At 38.2% G+C, this 18,361-nt stretch overlaps 1 protein-coding gene across 1 annotated transcript; it reads right to left on the bottom strand.

The window, feature by feature from the left end:
* Positions 1–2,902: 2,902 nt before the first annotated feature.
* Positions 2,903–17,934, bottom strand: wu:fc17b08 (serine-rich adhesin for platelets). The gene is made up of 7 exons (XM_066650906.1): positions 17,819–17,934; positions 12,028–12,093; positions 10,740–10,819; positions 10,386–10,518; positions 9,841–10,146; positions 9,639–9,735; positions 2,903–9,232 (listed from the first exon to the last, which is right to left on the bottom strand). The coding sequence occupies exons 1-7, from the start codon at positions 17,913–17,915 to the stop codon at positions 4,813–4,815; spliced, it is 5,199 nt and encodes a 1,732-aa protein (XP_066507003.1). The 5' UTR covers positions 17,916–17,934; the 3' UTR covers positions 2,903–4,812.
* Between the last annotated feature and the right edge of the window lie 427 nt (positions 17,935–18,361).

Genomic DNA, 18,361 nt, shown 5'->3' with positions numbered 1-18,361 from the left:
CTTGGAAGCATTGCATCTACCACTGAGCCACCAGAACTCACATGAAACCTTACTTGAAAAGCCCTTGCCTTCCACCCAAGAGGTGGCTGGTTCAAATCTGCCGTGGTCTCAGTGGTGGAAGACATTGTGAAACTAGAGATTGGAAAACGGTGAGAAGTATGACCTTTAATTTACATATAGCATCAGTTATTTATCAAGCTCCCTACCCCTTTCATCTCAGAAACCACCCTCTTACCCCAGATTTACTGTACGCCACTAATGCCCTCATCTCTGGCACCACCCTGTGAACTAACAACCTTCCTAAGGAGTGCTCTACACCACTAGCACCCACAATCACCTCTGGGGGGATTTAACCCCACAACCTTCCAAGCTTAGAGGCATAGCATCAAAGATGAGCTACTAGAGATCACTACTGTTACTTTTTTTGGACTTTTGTCTTTTAGATTTTAAATTTCAACTTAAAAAAAACATAGACCTTAACTAAATTCAAACCAACAACTTCTTGAACTCAGAGCCAAGTACGTATTTCTGATCCATAGGGGCACCTGTCCATTCTTTCTTTTTGGAAATTTGTTTTCAGGTTTTGCAGTTCTTAGATCAGTACAGAAATGTTGTTATATGTCATTTTCTGACTTAAGCAAATAAGTCAAAGTGCTTGTGTGACTCTAGGCTTCAACTAAGGAAAAATGATGGCTATTAATTTGCATTTAATGAAAACACCAGCCTGTTTTCAAATGCCCCCCTCAATACTCATAAGATTCACTCTCTAGGCCCTCATCCCATGTGCCCTCCACACCACCTGTGCCCACATTTAAACATTCCTGGGGGAATCTGAACCCACAACCACCCCCCCTCGGAGACATAGCACCTACCATTGGGCCATCAGTGCTCACAAGAGTGTTTTGAAGTTAATTTTTCCTGTTAGATGTAAAATTACAATCTGTAAACAACACTTAACTCGCTTTGAACCAACAACTTTTTGCAGACAGCAAAACACGTCTTTCTGAGCCACAGGGGACGATAAATATTTTTTGGAAATCTCAAGCTTTTTAGATGTATCCATAAACCTGGATCTCCATTTTCAGAAGCAGAACATCAAGCCCACCTCTTTTCTTTGTGTCTCAGATCATCAGATTGACATGAAGTATATGCCCAAGGTGAAGTTTATCTGGAACATCATGGCAAGGCAAAAGTTTGATACTTAAATTATATTTAAGGAGAACACCAGCACTTTTCCAACACCCCCACAGTACTGATGCTAGGCAATTGGATCACAAACCTCACTCTGGCTCATCCCACAGGTATTGGGTGGTGATCCATCACCCCCTCTCCACTGATTTCAGTGCAGTGTTGTAAATATGAATTAGTTTGACCTAGCTTTACTTGTATGTACAAATACATTATTTAGTTCACTTTCATTGATGCGATACTAGAAGGGTTTTAGGGACTTGTAATAGCTTTTACATAGTTATTTGAAATATTAATAATAGTAATAAAGCTGTGCAGAATAAAACCTCCCCTGCATTATTTATTTTTTGCAGAGGGAATTTGGTGTGGGTTCGGTGGGGTGTTAAAGGGCAGGCATGTCCATGGCATCACACAAGCTAAAGCTGCTAGAGGCCAATATTATTAAGTGGATTCTTGCTTGCAGGTACATTAGGGCTTTGTATGTATCTGTGCAGTTGTATTTTGACCAGTCCATTTGTGCGCGGTGGATCAATTTTTAAAATAACAGGCACAAACAGGGTGTTTTCTGTCATTAAGACATACTTAACATATCTGACTGAACATGGTGCTAAATTGTCTGAGTATATTTATACTTTCAAACAAGGGGAAAAACAAAAAGCAATAAAAGCAAGCAAAAGTGCAAACCTTATATTTCAAGTCTAGTCTTAATTTTGCCCACACCATCTCATCATTTACTTCCTTTAAAACCTACCATGGGTTACTTCCTGAGATCCACTCTATTAGTCAGTTGTGTCCAGTCCTGGATTCAGATCAAACAAGACTGTAATGTTCAGTTAATCCCCTAAAGAGAGTTTTTACCTAGAAGTGGTGTGTTAGATGTGGGTAGAGTAAACTCCTGTGTACAAAATAACTGTAGCCCATGAAACCTGTAGACCAGAAGTAAACAACTCCATTACTGAACCGCCAGTGTCCAGCAGATCTGGGTGATTGTTCTGCACAAACGCCCCTGATTCAAATCTTTAAGTGTCAGGGGTGTTTACACAGAGGAATTCACTAACCGTGCTGGACATAAGGTCTTGAGCAAGAGTGCTGTTTTTCAGCAATATTTTCAGCTCTGGTCCTGGAGTAACCCCCTTGCCCTGTACATTTTCGTCAGTCTCACTGCTCCTATACCACACCTATAGAGTCATATCCAAGTCATTGGGTCACTAATAAGCCAGGTCTGAGCTGTTTAGTTGCTGTTGTTTAGACCTCCTCCAGAGTTGGGAAATATTACTCAATTATTAGTCACTTTCTGTGCTCATCTTAAGCTTCATAAAATCTCAGTTGCATCTCTTTCAACAACAGGTCATTTGTGTTCATTTGTTACAACTTAAATTTCACAATAGCAGGGGTTAGCAAAACTTTCCTGGCAGTAAATATCCAGCTCCAAGGCTGCTGACCATTGGCATATTAATGTTTCTACTAACATTGCCAATAAATATGTAAAGAAGAGAAGATAAAAGAAGAAAACTAAACTCTTTTAGTCATTGTTATAACATCAAGAAACGGAAGAAAAAACAAAAATCAGCATTCGTTTGAGTAAAAAGAACCAGGACAAGTGTTAACTGCAATGTAAAGTGGGTACCACTTTAAAACATTACTTGTGATTTAAAAAAAAAACAAATAAAATATGATACCAAACAAAAAACCTTTACATTTAATGTCACTTTCCACGTATTTACTGCTTAATGCATATATTGACTCCTATAAAATGTGACCTTTTAATACCCGATCTCATTTGATTGTCTCATATCTGGCATTTGTACGTCATACTGCAAAACAAACAAACCAAAAGAGAGCAGTTCTGCAGAAAAGTCCAATGCACTGAAGAATAATTGAAACTGAAAACACTTTATATCAGTTATGGCAAGAAATATCAGCTTAAAACAATATACAAATAAAATTGGTATTCTCTTCATATATACAGAAGCAAAAACTATAAATATCAACATGAATGAGTAAAATGTTCAAGTCTGGTGTCTGGCGGGGATTCAATTTATGTCAAAGATACCCATAACATTAAATATCCATTAATTTAGAAAGGAAAAAAAAAAAGTGAAATAGCTTTGAATTTACAAGAGATCACTTTTAAAGCCAAAGGAAAATAAAAATGACAGTTGTGCTAATGTGACATAAAAAGACTGAGCTCGCAAAGAAATTAAAATAAGATTTTCATGAGTTTATTCAGTTTTTTATGTTAATAGTGTAGGAGTTATTTTACCTAAGGGTAGAAAATCCAATTTTCTTTAAAAATAGATTAAAAAAATAATAATAATCCAGATCGTCAGTTTGGTCCATCACTGAATGTAGTAGCCCAGGGATAACTACATGAAACTGCAGTGTTTACTGCTGGACATAAGCCTTCATTCATTGCTTGGTCAAAAATTTTTTAACTGAATGGTAGTTTATAAAGGACACATTTCAAAAAAAATCTTTAAAAGGTCTTAATCTGTACATTATTCAGAGGCACATTAACACGCATGCATAGACATCATATTCAAAGAGACCCAAAAGAGCTTTCTCTTTCCACATGTCAAAAATAGATTTGGGACCCCATCTCACGATGAATCATTGTACAGAGAGTCCTTGAATAAATAAAAGACAAAAGCCTGTTTACTAACTTTTGGCAAAGCAATAGTAACAGCCTCTATAAGGATCAGATATTAGCCAAACAACGACTAACATGTCAATATCCAAAATAAAGTAATTCTATTATGGCGAGTCGTCTTTTCCCGTTGTTCAAAAGTGACAGTAACGTATCTTAAAAACAATAATTACATTTCTTTCCATTTAATGCATTAACTGACATTAGCTAGTAAAGTGATCTAATGGAACGGAAGCAACAACACATTTAGGACCAAAATAAAACATGGAAAAAAAAACCCACTAAAAAACAAAAACACAGGAATTTACTGAAGGATAAGTATTTAGAAATATTTTAATGCTCTGAAATTACCTATAGATGTAAAAAGAATAAAAACTTAGCAAGAAATCTAAATTCTTCAAGAAGAATCAATTCAGTAAGTATGGAGTTTACACACCAAAAACGGATCATAGATGGATCACAGTCATAATGAGCTTTAAACAAAAATGACAACTATCTGTGCAAGAAGAAAGACATTGAGGTTCAAAGAACAGTCTGTTCATCAATAAGGCACATTACCAAGTCGCACAACCATTGAAATGCTAATCGGGAACGACAGCCAAGGACTGCAGATTCAGTTATAAATATGACCAATTTCTTAGTCGGCAGGTATTATTTTTCCTTTTGTAACGAGGACAACCACTTCAGCGGCAATCATTTTAAATAACAGTGTAGCTTTGGAATGACAAGGGCACACCACCGGCTACACAATAAAGGTAATAACTAAATGTACTATAAACATAATATACATCTGGTTGTGATCTGGTTTGTGGAAAAGTTCTGTACACTGCACTGGTTTGGTGGGAGTACACATGAAAACCCCATGTACATGTCCAAGCATCCAGAAGCTTAAAAATCCTTTACAATTTGTCCTTCAAGCATGTCTTTGAAACAAAACAAAACACCCATGCAGTCTTTATCTGCTTTTATCTGTCATATCACTTTGAGGTCCTTGCACGTTTTGCTGGAGTGGATACAAGTTCAGTGCTTCTTTTTGTGGTGGCTTTTGGAGATCCGGTTTGTGCAAGAGTGGCTTCAATCTTTCTTTGAGACCTAGTTAATACCTGGTCTTCTGATCTCTGCAGCTTCATGTCTGCACTTTGGGAGGGAGATGGCAAACTTTCAGGAGCTTTGGGGGACAGGGATTTTTTAATGTCAGTTTTTGTTTGTGGAGTCTTGTCAGATTTTGCTGGGGTCTCTTTCCTGCTTGTAGTTTTAGGCTCACTTCCTGTGCTCTCTTTTGATAATTTAGAGGGATCCTTCTTAGTTGTGATATTATCTCTGTCTTTAAAACCTCTTAATGCTCTACGAACACTGCTATTTGGGGTCCTGTCTTTATTTACAGACTTCGCTTTTGCTTTATTAGCCAAGGCTTTCACCTTCTTGACAATGGCAGATCTTTGTCCTTTACTTGCAGAGATATCTTTAGCGATATTCTTTGGCATCACATGCATTTTTTTTGTTTTGTCCATGGAGCCGTCTAGGTTCTTGAGAGTGTTTTGTTGAACTTGCATTTTCTCACGCATATTAGAATATTTCCTCAGAATTCTGGCACTGGCTGGGTTTTTTGCATTGGCTTGGACCTTGCTGTGGCTCTCAGCAGGCTGCGGCTGTATCAGACCAGTGTAGCTGTGAGGCTTTGTAGAGATCCGCGTGGCCGTGCTTGGTTCTCGCTTTTCTTTACCTTTTGAGATGGAGATACCCTCAGCTAAAGCTTTAGCAATTAGCCTTTTGTTCTTGGGGTTGCTCCTCACAGGGGATGCAATGGCAAACTTTTTTAGATGCTTTTTTAAGCGTTCAGCCTGCACACTTGGAAAGACCCCATTGGAAGACCCTGGTACGGATGCTGAACTGTGAAAACACAACTGCGTTTCTGATGGTAGTCTAGTGTTCACCTTTTTGACAATGACAAGAGATTTTGTTTCTGTCGACTGCAAGAACCACCGACAAATACTGGGAAGGTCAAAAGACTTCATGAATAGCATTTGCACAGGGGAGAACTTCTGCTGCTCTAATGACTTTGGCTTTCTAATTCTTTTTTTGCTTTTCCATATTTCTTTTAGTCTGTCAGCCTTGTTTTTTGGTTTTGGTGCAGGCTGCCCCTCTTTGTCCATTTGAACCCACCCTTTCTGCATTTTATCAAACTTGGTATTTAAATCTAAAATCAAATGTTGGTTCTCTTCCCCATTTAATGCCTCCAAAAACTTGGACGGACAAGGGACTATTGGACTGGTGGTTGGTAGGTTTAATGGAACCAGTAAGTTATCTGGCAAAGAAGAACCTTTTATTTCATCCTTATGTAGTTTGTCATTCTTCCCTTTCCCACTAACGGGACTCTGTTCTCCCTCTTGAACAGAGGAAGGCAGAGGTGTTTTAGACATCCGCTGAGATTTTTGCGAAGGTTTTAAGCTCTTAGGAGGTGTTGTAGGATTATCCATCTTATCTGCACCTCTACGCAAAGACATTCGCCCAGGGCTCTCTGTCGTGTTTCCAACAATCAAAGTACTTTTCGATGGCTGCTCTACAGAAATAGTTCCGCTCCTTAGAGGCATGTGTCCCGTACTCTCCGCTTTCCTATTTGTAGGGCTGAGGTCACTACTTGGTTGCTCAGATTGAGAGTTGGATGTATTGGACACATTTTTGATCGCACTAGCAGAATCTCCACAAGCATGCTGATCAACTGTGCTACTATTTCTGCTTCTTAACGGCATGCGTGTCACACTTTCTGAACTGTTTCTGCTGGGAGAGGTACAGGAATCTTTGCTGACGGTCTGCTCCGCATTACAGCTATCCCTACTTCTTAAAGGCATCCGACTGGGCTTCTCCAAACAGCTTCTGGATGGTGAACTAGGGGGATCTCCACTAACAGGCTGATCCACTGCACCGCTGTTCCTGTTTCTCTGAAGCATTTGTTCAGGGGACTGCGTTACATTTTTGACAGGCGATGGGACCTTAGTACTATTTTGTTCAATCTGACGATTTCTAAGTTGCATTCTTTCAGAAGACTTTACAGACTTCCCAGGAGACTCATCATTCTTGGGTGGAATGACGACTACGTTCTCTGGAATATCATTAGAAATGTTATTTTGTTCTTGAACTTTGCCCTCATCTTTTTGGATTGAGAGCTCAGGGACATCCTGCTCCTTGTTATAATCGGATTCTTTTTCTATCATTAACTTTTGCTTCTGCCTTGTGCACATCATATTACCACCCTTGTGGGTTTTTTCAAGATTACTATCTCCTGAGGTATTCAAATTAGACAGACTATCACTGCATGACACATTTTCGTCAAGCTGTTTCAATTTTGAAGTTTTCAAAGGGCGTTTAGGCTCTGGAATATTATTATGTTTTTCAGGGCTATCTGACTGTGTTTCTATCTGACTGGGTGTGCTAGAAACCAGTATTTGTTCGGCTGTTCCTTTGGACACTCTGCTTCGCAAACATCTGTCTGAGGAGACAGTGGTTTTTGTAACAATCTTTTTAGTGCTGAAATTGTCAGGGTTGTTCTCTACAAACTTCTCTTCTGTACATTCTTCAGGCTGTTCCTTTGCTGCCATTTCCTCAACACTTATGCCAGAAGACACAGACTCAGTTTCTTTATCTTTTGTGTTGATGCCATATCCTGGTTTTAGATTTGTTTCAGATCCACAGCTCATTTCTAACTGTGCGTTATTATCTGTGCATGTCATTACTTGCACTTCCATACATTTAGTCTGTTCTAGAGACTCAGTTTGGGAGTTGTCTTCAGTGACATTTTGAGCTTCCAAATCATTTTCTATACTTGTTCCATCTAATTCAGAGACCCCATCTTTGGTTATGTCCAAAGGTAATGGACTCTGCAATGCCTCTGTGACTACATTTTGACCCTGTTCTTGGTTTACTTCATCAGATATGGGGGTATCTGTGTTTTCATTTGTTGTAGGCTCTATTGCTTGAGGGGGTGTATGATCCGCAACATTTGAATCGTTGAGGTCTTCATCAGTGTCAAGGACATCGTTAGAAACTCTGTCTTGCATCCCTGCATTTAAGATCTGTTGCACAGGTAAATCATTCTGTTCCGTTTCAGCTACACAGGAAATCTGCTCTAAACTTTGATTTTGACCTGTCTGACTGGTTTCCACAACCAAATCTTCACTTGCCAGATCATCTTCAGGAACGTCTGTCTCCTCTGGTTGGTCTGAGGGTTTTTTGTTTGTTACAGGTTCTATACAATCCCCTGTAATAGGTACGTCCACTGGAGGAACACCATCAGGTTTTGCATGAGCCTGCTTTGGAGTCACTGATGTGATCATCTCTGGCATAGGAACAGGGTAGTTCCCATTACCATTACCATCAGCAGACTTGCTCGCTAATGTTCGCACAGTTTTAAGTTCACAACAATCTCCAATATATCTGTATCCCCTTGTGCTTTTTCTAGCATTTTTCCGTGGAAACATATGATTCTGTGATTGAAGCTGACATTCAGTAATTGGTTTTCCAACATAGACAGTGTCATAATTAACATCATCAGGATCATTAATCATATGACATCCTGAGCTCTCTCTTTGTAGAGGGTTAGATCCCCTCCTACTTTTCCTAGCTGTTCTTGGTGAAATCGGGGAAATTACATTTGAGGTGCAGGATGCAGAAGAAGAACCTTTGCTGTGCGTTGAAAGGCTTTTTTCTACAGCACAGGGTTCAGTGTGTCCATTGTCCACAGATGACGACAGCTCCACAACATCTGACTCACAGCTACTTGCTTGTAATGGTGTGTCAGAAGTGCACAGGTTCTGTTCTATAGTGCCAGTATTAACAGGCTCACTGGCCGAGGCCTCTTCAGTCAAATTTTTGGCTTCGAGGCTGCCAGAGGCTCGATTTTTTACAATAAGGAGAGTTGGACATTTTGGCTGAACATTTGTATTTTTACATTCAGCACCTACTACATTAGAAGATGGCAAAATTTCATCAGCGATGTCTGCCTTACAAACTGATAAGGAAGGTTGAGTCTTGACTGGGGCAATCAGTAATCCTTCAGTTTTCAAGGGTTGCTCTGCATGTGAAATATCATTATTCTTGAGAAAAGGCAACTCTTGGACCCCAGGCGTACTTATTGCTAAAGGCAAACTCTGTGTGTCGTCAGACCTCTGGTTCCTGAAACATTCATCAAATGTTGGATGGCTGCTGCCTGAAGTATGTGGTTTTTCTGGGGTAGTTGGGGAGGACGTCTGAAAGATATTGGAGGAAGCCTTGACCTCTGTTTGCAAGAAGCCAAATGCATCGACAACCTGCCGCTGGTGATGCAAACAAAGCTTAGACATGAACTGTTCCAATGTGAAAGCTGACTGAAGATCTCTTGCTAGACCTGGGTCTTTGTTGTCTCTAAATACAAAAACAAAACAAACAAACAAATTATCAGCAAGATATGTTTAATGTTGAAATGTTTACAGATACTGTAGTTTGCAAAATGCTTACATTCTCTTTACCTTTCTAATATGAACCTTTCAGAAAAATATATTTAGTGGGAAAATGTTTGAGGTTTTGTGAAATAGTAGTGTTACATAATCTAATTGTAAATGGACTGATAATATTTGCCAACAATAGTTTGCTTTTCATTCTTAAGTTTTGTTAGTTAAAACTTCCCTGAGACAAATGTTTTGCTAGTTACAAATTCAATGAGACTTCCTCCAATATGCCTTTTTGCTGAAGTTTACTGTTGGAAATCTTTAGTTTTAGCATTATGCATAAATAGCCATTTACTAATAAATTAATATGTTAATACACTAACCTTGAAACAATGGCATTCATGAAATTCACAGGATGGCTTTTGACAGAGATGCTGTCTGGGGTACGACTCTTCTTTAAGGAGAGATCCAGAACACCATCTGAAAACATATGTTATAAAATATATAGGGTAAAAAACAGGTAAAAACAGAACTGGATTTTCTGGCTGTCTCATTGTACACATTAAGCTGATACAGTGATCATACCTTGTTCACATATTTCAGCTTTGACCTTCTTGACTGAAAGGTCCAGAGGTGCATCTTGGTCTGCCATAAGGAGCTTGCTAAGGACAGGATTCTGTGCACAGGCAGCAACAGTAGCTGGAGCAGCAATGGTTGATGGTGTGATTGAGCAAGTATTCAACAGGCTTTGGTCCATTTTGCCATTGTGCTGAGGCGAGCCCTGAGAGTTGGTATTTGAGGTATAATGCACCACTAACTGACCAATCATTTGCTGCATGGTATCACAAGCCACCACAGGGATGTGAGGATCTGGGATCCTTGGTGTGTATTCTGTGGAATGGTAAGCAAGATGCAAAAAATATGAAAACAAAACACAATTTCATGCATATATGCAAAAATCAGCAAACATGCTGACAAAAAAATAAATAGAATTCAACACCAAGAGGGGAAGCATGCAAAACAGGCTTGTTCAACATGCTAGACATTAATGTTTACGATATATGGTTGAAATATGTGATGTTCAACAAGTAGACACACAGCTTTAACAATAACAGTGCTGAAGTACTCACCTTTCCTGTGTAAGACCGCATTGAGAAACTCTTCTACTTGCCACTCAAGTCTACTGATATAAGACTGATCCTTGCCAAGTAAAGGTTTGCCTCCACTTTCCACGATTTTATTATTAAGTGCAACTACATGTTCCTGCAGATTGAAAAACACAAAAACAGACGTGAGCAAAACACGAGCAGCAAGTTCAACGGAGATCATTTCCCAGTTCATCTAGCCTGGAATTGCAGTTGTGTCTGCAAACATTAACGTGCCAGTTAATAACTTAAGCTCATAACAAAGAAATATCTGGAAACTTTACAGATTCCTCCAATCCTCAAATCTCAAAAGATTAAAAAAAAATAAATAAAAACTACCTTCACTTTCTCTCGTCTTAAGCAGCAAAATAGACAAGTTTCATCAAATGACCAATTTGACCCACTCGCAGGCTTATAATCTGTGAATGCAAAAGAAAAGTAAAAATTAATCTAGAAGCAAATGAAAATGGCAGTATTTTGTGTTCTTAATGGAATCTCCTTGTACATGTCTTCCCAGACTAAATTAAAAACAATGTCAACTCTCTCTCTCTCCATTCATCTATTTTTAATAATATATATAAATTATGATTTATATGTATGAATTATAAATAAAATATTATATTACAGAATCTCTTTCAGGAATGAAACAACTGATTTCTTCGTGTATTTATAACTTTAATAAAAATTTAACCAATTTAATGCACAAAAGAGTCATCAAAACTTCATATTGGTTTTACGTTGCTGAAACCATTTCTTTTATTAGATGAGTTTTAAAAAATATTTTATTTAGGGTTGAATCTATGTTAGCTTCTTATAGAAATCTTTCACACTAGTATTTGTTTTAAAATGTAAAATTTTGTTCACACTGAAAATCAAGGTTTTGGGGGTGTACTTTGCCTAAGACTGAATATAGAACCTAACAAATATCAACACGTCTCACACAAAAACTCAGAACACACTTGATGGTAAACTGGTTATTCAGCCCCAGTGGTGCTTTTCACGTGTTATGTAAAATGTTACGTTTATGGTATTTCCTCATGATTTGAAGATTGTTCCACAATAACATATCTTCTTTAGTTTTACGTGCGTTTTCTCACATACAATATATTCCCATATAACAACCATTCTGCGTTCTGAGGGCTAAAATACTCAGTGGTACTATGGCTCAGTAGAGGTCATTTGTTGCTATCACAAACAAGTTTAGTGTGCTTCTTGTTGGCCGTATACGCAGGGGCCTTGAGCCACTTGTGATTGGTGGGCGTGTCTGGACCAAGACACTTCTGATTGGTAAGCATCCCTGCCCTGGGCAGGTCAGTTGTGTTACAAAATTCAATCCTCTCTGTTTCTCCGGTCCTAATGGCTAACCTGCCGCTGTGGCTTGTGGTGTGATCAAATTTACCCACATTTGGCAATTCCCCAAAATGCTCTATACAAAGTTTTGTTTTGTTTTTTTTTTTAGTAAAAAATGCACTATATCACAGTGAACCTTGAAAATCTGGAAGCAAAAACACCCAAGTAGGAAGTGACTGATATGAATGTCAGGTTTAAAATTTTCTTTGGATTTTAAATAAACCAAAAGGCAAAAAATATTATGTAACACATTACTTTCAAGCATTTTTGTACTTACCTTTGAAAAGTCTTAGGTCCTCTAAAATTCGTGTTCCAAGTAATAATTCCAAAATCTTCTCAGTGCCTGTGTGGGGAAGAAAGAAGCGTAGAGTGAGATGCATAGAACTCATCAGGCAGAAATAACAATCCATGAGGGATCTGTAGTGTCACCACTGTGCTGAGAATGATCCACCATCTAAATAATACTTGTTCTGTGGTGGCACAGACTATTGAACAGGGAAAAAGGAGCTATCAAATTATGCAGAACAACGGACTATAGTCTGTAATTGCAGAACTAGAAAATTGCTCCAATATGGTCAGCAGTGGAGCTGAAAAAAGACAATGGGCGTATATTATGTGTGGCTTTATGTGTGATTTGTTTTTGCCCTGGCAGTGTATACCCTCAAGTTTAATATTTAGAAGCACGTGAGAAAAGATTAACATACAAACATCCTGTTTCTGAGTGTCGCTGACATAAGTTTCAAGTCTTGTGGTTTCATCTGCCCATGCAGATAACTTTGTGTTAAGCTGAAGAAGTAAAACCACAGACTTACAATATAAAACATTCATAGTCCGTCTTCACCAACTATGACCAATAACTGGAAAGTGTAAACACAACACACATTTAAAAACATTGAAACAAAAAGACGGTGAAGAAAAAAAAAATTATATATCATATCATATATGACAAGAACATCACACTTGCATTTAATAATTTTAATTAATTTAATAACATTTCGTGCAACATTGGTGCAAATGAGTTCCTAGTGTTTTTCATTTATTTTGTGGGACAGTGTGGAGAATTCTACACTTCAAAGCCCCTTCAGTCATCACGATTTACAAAACAAATAGCAAAAGAATCAGAAGGATTACATTATCCAACATATTTATATAAGTTTAGTAGTCACAATAGTGTGTTGAGATGTTTCTAAGCTACATCTCTGTTCAAGGAAGTGATTCTCAACCTTGGGTTAAACTGGCAGGCTGGTCAGGGGGTGGTTTCCTTAGGGTTGGGGGAGAACAGGATGTATCACTGTATGTTTGAAAACAAGGCTTAACTGAAATATTGCTTGCCTATATGAATTGAATGCAGGAATTTCGTTGCATTCACACACACACACACACATACAGAGTGTAGCAATGCTTAGCGAAGCAGTTAACTTTATTAAAACCTTACGTAATAGCATTGTGATTATTAGTAAACCAAGCCCTAAAGAGTTAGCTTTGTTCACAAACAGCAGCAAAACAATTTAAGCACCATTTCATTGATTCCATTTTTTTCCCCCCGTCATTTTGCACAGTAGCCACAGCGTGTAACTAGATATAGATACTAGGGACAACAAAGGGAGCAACAAGGATTCTGGCATTCTTTTAGTACTTTGAAGATCATGTCTCCTACACAGGAATGTGTGCTTATGATGATCATAGCATCAAAAAGAGAAAGGTTATGAATGACAGGCTGAGACCTACTGGTTATGGAACTTGCAGGAAAATGAACATGTACATTACAACATTTTGATGATATTCAACAATGGGGGAACCATTTAACGAACCATGAAAAACAAACTGCTAAACTCAACAAGACCATGTAACCATATAAACAAGCATCATAAACAAAAATAGCTGTGTATGTACAGTTAAACGTTATCTCCAAACCCTGCTTACACCAGCCAGAATATATCACCAAAACACATGCATGTTTCTAACGCAGTTGCCAGCAATTCATTGTCCATTTTTCCTGTTAATTAGCTAGCAAACAACACACAAGCAGCACAACTTAAAAGTTGATATATGAAAAATGTTCAGCATACGTGCACATTATTTTGGGGATCTAATGCCTCTACAAACTGATTTTTTTGGTAGAATTACCAAGTCAGAATTCTCAGGAACAAATAAGCTGTTCTGATATCGCTCTTCATCTGAAATCAAGGGCTGAGACTTTGGAATCCTCTTCCAAGTCTCACCGATCACTGCGCTGGGTGTTAATGTGAGAAAAATTATGATAAACATAATAAAAACAGTAAAGTACTGACAAATGTCTGCACTGAGCAAACATGACAAAATGGGAATAAAGATAAACAAGTAAAATGGCTAAAAGCCAGAGGTTTTGTTGCTCAATCCTCACTCCTGTGCACTCATGTTTTGGGGCAAACAGTGACCCACTTTCCTTTAAAAAAAAAAAAAAAAGAAAGTACTGTGGGGTAAAATGGTGCTCTGATGTTTGACCCTTTTTGCTTTTTTTTTGCCCAAAGCAGGTCACAGGTGTTGCACCAACACCCCATGCATCTGTGTTTACAGAGGGTGCAGAAAGGCATGCGATCATACTGAAAGAGAAGGACTGCATCTTAAAATGTATACAAGTAGATGAAAGTAAAATCTTTTGGCCAAAATTAAGAATACGTGGTCAGAATTTTTAACATGTCACATTTGAACTTTTCACAGTACAGTAATCCCTCGCTACTTTGCGGTTCTTCTTTTACAGATTCACTAATTCGCAGGTTTTTTCAAGGGGGCTTTTTTATTTTTTACATGTATTAGACTCGGCCTGTAGGTGACAAAATATATCATTTACAAGTATTTCTTACGTACAGTACATGTATTGTTCATGTACACATCCGAGTGAAATTTACTTACGCACAGCTTAGGAATTACTCTATTAAAGAAACTGGTGGGATATCACATGTAGTTCCAGCTGAAAAACGTTATAGAATGGCTGTTTAATGCAAAGGGTGGGTTGTTAACAGCACAGGGAGGGTTTTAAAAGTCCAAATACTCGTTAAATACATTTATAAAAAAAAAAAAAAAAAAAAATCTTTCCTCTACTTCGCGGAAATTCGTTTTTCGCGGGTGGTCTTGGAACGCATCCCCCGCGAAAAACGAGGGATCACTGTATAGTAAGCCCGACTGAAGATTTTTATCATTTGATCCCATTCCTCCATTTTATAATGCTTTAATCAGTCAGGCCTCCATTTATTATTTGCATCACTGAAGATCATTAGAGCTGTAACAAAGCTTGTGTTGAAAGCTGCAAATCTGAAAAACCATATAATGAAGTTATAGAATAAAAAACACTCAGAACAATACATGAACTCTTCTTTGAATAAATACTCTACTAAAACATTACTTTTACAAATTCTTTGAACCAGCTAACTAACTAGACATGCCCAAACTTTTGCAAATGACTGTGCATAAGAGTCCATATGTTTGAATTAATTAATCTACAATATTAGCATAATTATTGTAATTCAACTGTGACATAAAAGACAGGATGTGATTAGGATAAGAATTTAAGCAACAATAACTATAGAATTAGAATCAATTAGGTTTAGGATGAATATAGAGAGCAGGCTTTTGATGATAGCCGACATAAACAAAGCAAGGCATTGTGGGAATATAGGACACAATAGTTGCCATAGAGACACAGTAGTCAGGTGGACATTGAAGTGGTGTGTTATCTAATGTAGAAATGTGGAGAAATGTTCAAATGTAGTGTTATTGTATTATTTTTCCAGCTTAAAAGCGAAACAATGGAACTTGGGTCACCGTTAACAAACAGACGCCACATGGCATGGGCAGCAGCTGCCATGTGTGAAGAAGAGAGTATCATTCTGACAAGAATGAGGCTCTGTAGCTTGCCTTTTTCTAATACATGCCCTAGTGTTGTTATGAAAGAGTTAACCATGTTGTATAATTTGTAAATTGAATATAAAAGGCACATGCTGCATTAAAAACAGTAGTCAAATGTTGCCATAATCAATGATGGAAGACTACCTCGTTTCTGAGTCTCTATTTGTGCAACAATCTTAATTAGTGCCAGGCTGAAATAAATATGTTATATATAACATGAGATATAACTGCACATAACATGTCTACTTTCAACATTTAAATAAAGAAGGCTCCCAAATAAATATAGGCTTGAATTGTAAGCTATTTTAAGGAAAAACAAAGCCCATTAAAATCCAACTCAAGCTCATCATTTAAAAAAAGACCAAACAACAAAGCTTATCATTATCCAACTTCAAATTCAGAAGACATGCACAGGTATTTTTTATTGAATAGCAAATAAAATGACTACATTGGCGATCGGAGAGCTTGGAGAGCGGGGGTCATTTTAAAGAATTGGTAACTTATTCTAAACTGACAGTTTACATGTCAATGCTTACATTTTCAAGACGTATTCCCCTTAAAATAATCAGTTGATTTCTGAGGAATGGACATGTTGTTCAGTCAAAACTGAAAACAAAAATGGTACTTAGCCTCAACAGTAAGATGCATTACCTGTACGGACCTGCATGCTATGAAACATAGCTCGATTTGACGAGGCAAAATGGGCACATGTAGCTTCTTTCCTCAGGGTATAATCCATTAAAGGCCCCTACTCCCATCTATTTGCTTCGAAATGCTTTGAAAAGCTTGCTATATACATAACCATTGTATGCATCCAGTGCAGATGTGCAATGCCTAACCTGGGATCTTTTCTCTGAACACTAATCTTAATCTAATTCTACGTTCATAGATGTTTGCCTATCAACAATCAACAGTTCCTGAAAAAAAAAATATATATATAATCAGATAGTTGAGTAAGACAAGTTACCTACTTACTCATGTTGTCATTACATATTAATTACATTTCTACAACTGCTTCTTTACTGATAAGTATAACAGTGGATCTGGAGTCTATTCCAGAACCACTGGGGGAAAGAAAAGTACACACCCTGGACGTGTCACCAGTACATTGCAGTGCATCGTGCACTCGTTGTTTATGGACTTGGCCAAAAAAACAGCTTGGATTTTTTTATCTTTAATGTTTTCTTCTCTTGTAAACTTATAATTTTGGAGAAACAATGCAATTTCTAACAGTGATAACGTACAATGCTTTTTGGATAACCATTTTACTCTGAAACATGGACCAAAAGAAAATCCACACACATTTGTTACAAGCAAAGTATACAATCTAAATCAGTGCAATGTGAGTAGACAACAGCTACTTCCCCCTAAATTGCATAATGTATAACTCCTTCAATTTCTTTCCTTTAAACCAATTCTATTAAGCAACTTCACACAGAACAACACGGCCTTCAAGCAGTCACAAAAAATGTCTGTTCGCAGATGGGGGTTTAAACGACAGGGGTATTCTTGTTGACCAAAAAACACAGGAACTTCTTCACGTCTGCATGGTCTCTGCATTTCACACCCTGAAAACACTCCCCTCCTACATTTAGCCTGAAAGCTTCACTCTCAGGAACTTCTTCCCCCAGTTTACAGCCCAGACAACACCACAAACAACTGAAATGCACACTCTGTTACTAATAACAAAGATTATCGGGATTACACGCAACTTATTATTTAACAGTCGACACAGAGATAGCTCAGTATCAATACAAGACCGAGTGTTGACGCACCAAGCTTTCACCACCTTCTTATACTACAATTTCCGTTTCCACCTTAAATGGAGTAGCGGGCGCAGTATGTAAATTCGGAAGATAACGTTCTGCTGCGCTGTTTAAGGTGGAAGGGAACAATGAACAAGAAACCGAGTAAAAAAGACAAGTTTAGCCGTGTTGCTGACTCTGGCAACGACATGACCGGGCTTGGCTGATTAAGGTGGACCCATTTAAGGTGGAGCTGTAAACTCGAGCGAGAAGCTGGTGGAGAAGAACACACTGCAGCTTCGATGCTGAGGTACTGGAAGCGACTGTTAGCCGCGGAGCTAATGTTAACTCGCTACAATCCGCTTTTGCTTCCGTCCTTAACCTGAAAACACGCAAAACACAGAGAGTAAACGGCAGAGTTCCCGTAAGCGCTCTTACCCACGCAGTGAACGAGTTTACTGCGCCACAGCTGCAGATCCTGGCGATAGCCGCGCTTCTCGTTCGTGCAAAGCTGCCTCTTGCACGCGCTCGCCATTTTCTACCGTGGGAGTCCCGCGGGAGCGCGCACGCAGAGAGGGGACACGTCACGGAGCGCGTGCACGAGCTATCCAAGGGCTAATGCGTTATATTCGTTAGGAGCTATATTTACATTCTGCTTTACTAAATGTCATATGTGGTTATAAATCATTTATAAATAAGTTATTATTAATATATATTTCTGAAATTCCCCATCTGGCATTTGATTAAACCCCTAAAACTCAAGTGTCAAAAAAAAAAAAAATCCCCTAATACCTTAAAAACAGCTTAACTCTACATCTAGTTAATGCAAACTGATGGGACGGGTTCCCAAGGTCTTTCAGTAAAGTGGAGTGAAGGTTAACGCCACGCGAATTAATCCCTACGCAGATTCATAATTAAGGGCTGGCACTCTATTCAATTTCATTCAGTTCTTTTTTTTGCCAGAGGTGCTGATTGATTTAT

This window comes from Hoplias malabaricus, chromosome 2 (assembly GCF_029633855.1).
Source record: "Hoplias malabaricus isolate fHopMal1 chromosome 2, fHopMal1.hap1, whole genome shotgun sequence".
Lineage (NCBI taxonomy): Eukaryota > Metazoa > Chordata > Actinopteri > Characiformes > Erythrinidae > Hoplias > Hoplias malabaricus.
The sequence above is the reverse complement of the archived record's forward strand: the minus strand, read 5'-3'. Positions and strand labels throughout refer to the sequence as shown.

What these genes read in the sequence shown, in the direction of transcription:
- wu:fc17b08 (XM_066650906.1), bottom strand. Translation starts at nt 17,915, where the DNA reads ATGGCGAGCGCGTGCAAGAGGCAGCTTTGCACGAACGAGAAGCGCGGC. An exon ending in GGACCTAAGACTTTTCAAAG is followed by an intron (nt 10,820 to 12,027) that starts GTAAGTACAAAA and finishes TTGCATTCACAG; the next exon opens with ATTATAAGCCTGCGAGTGGG. An exon ending in ATGAATGCCATTGTTTCAAG is followed by an intron (nt 9,233 to 9,638) that starts GTTAGTGTATTA and finishes TTTTGTATTTAG; the next exon opens with AGACAACAAAGACCCAGGTC.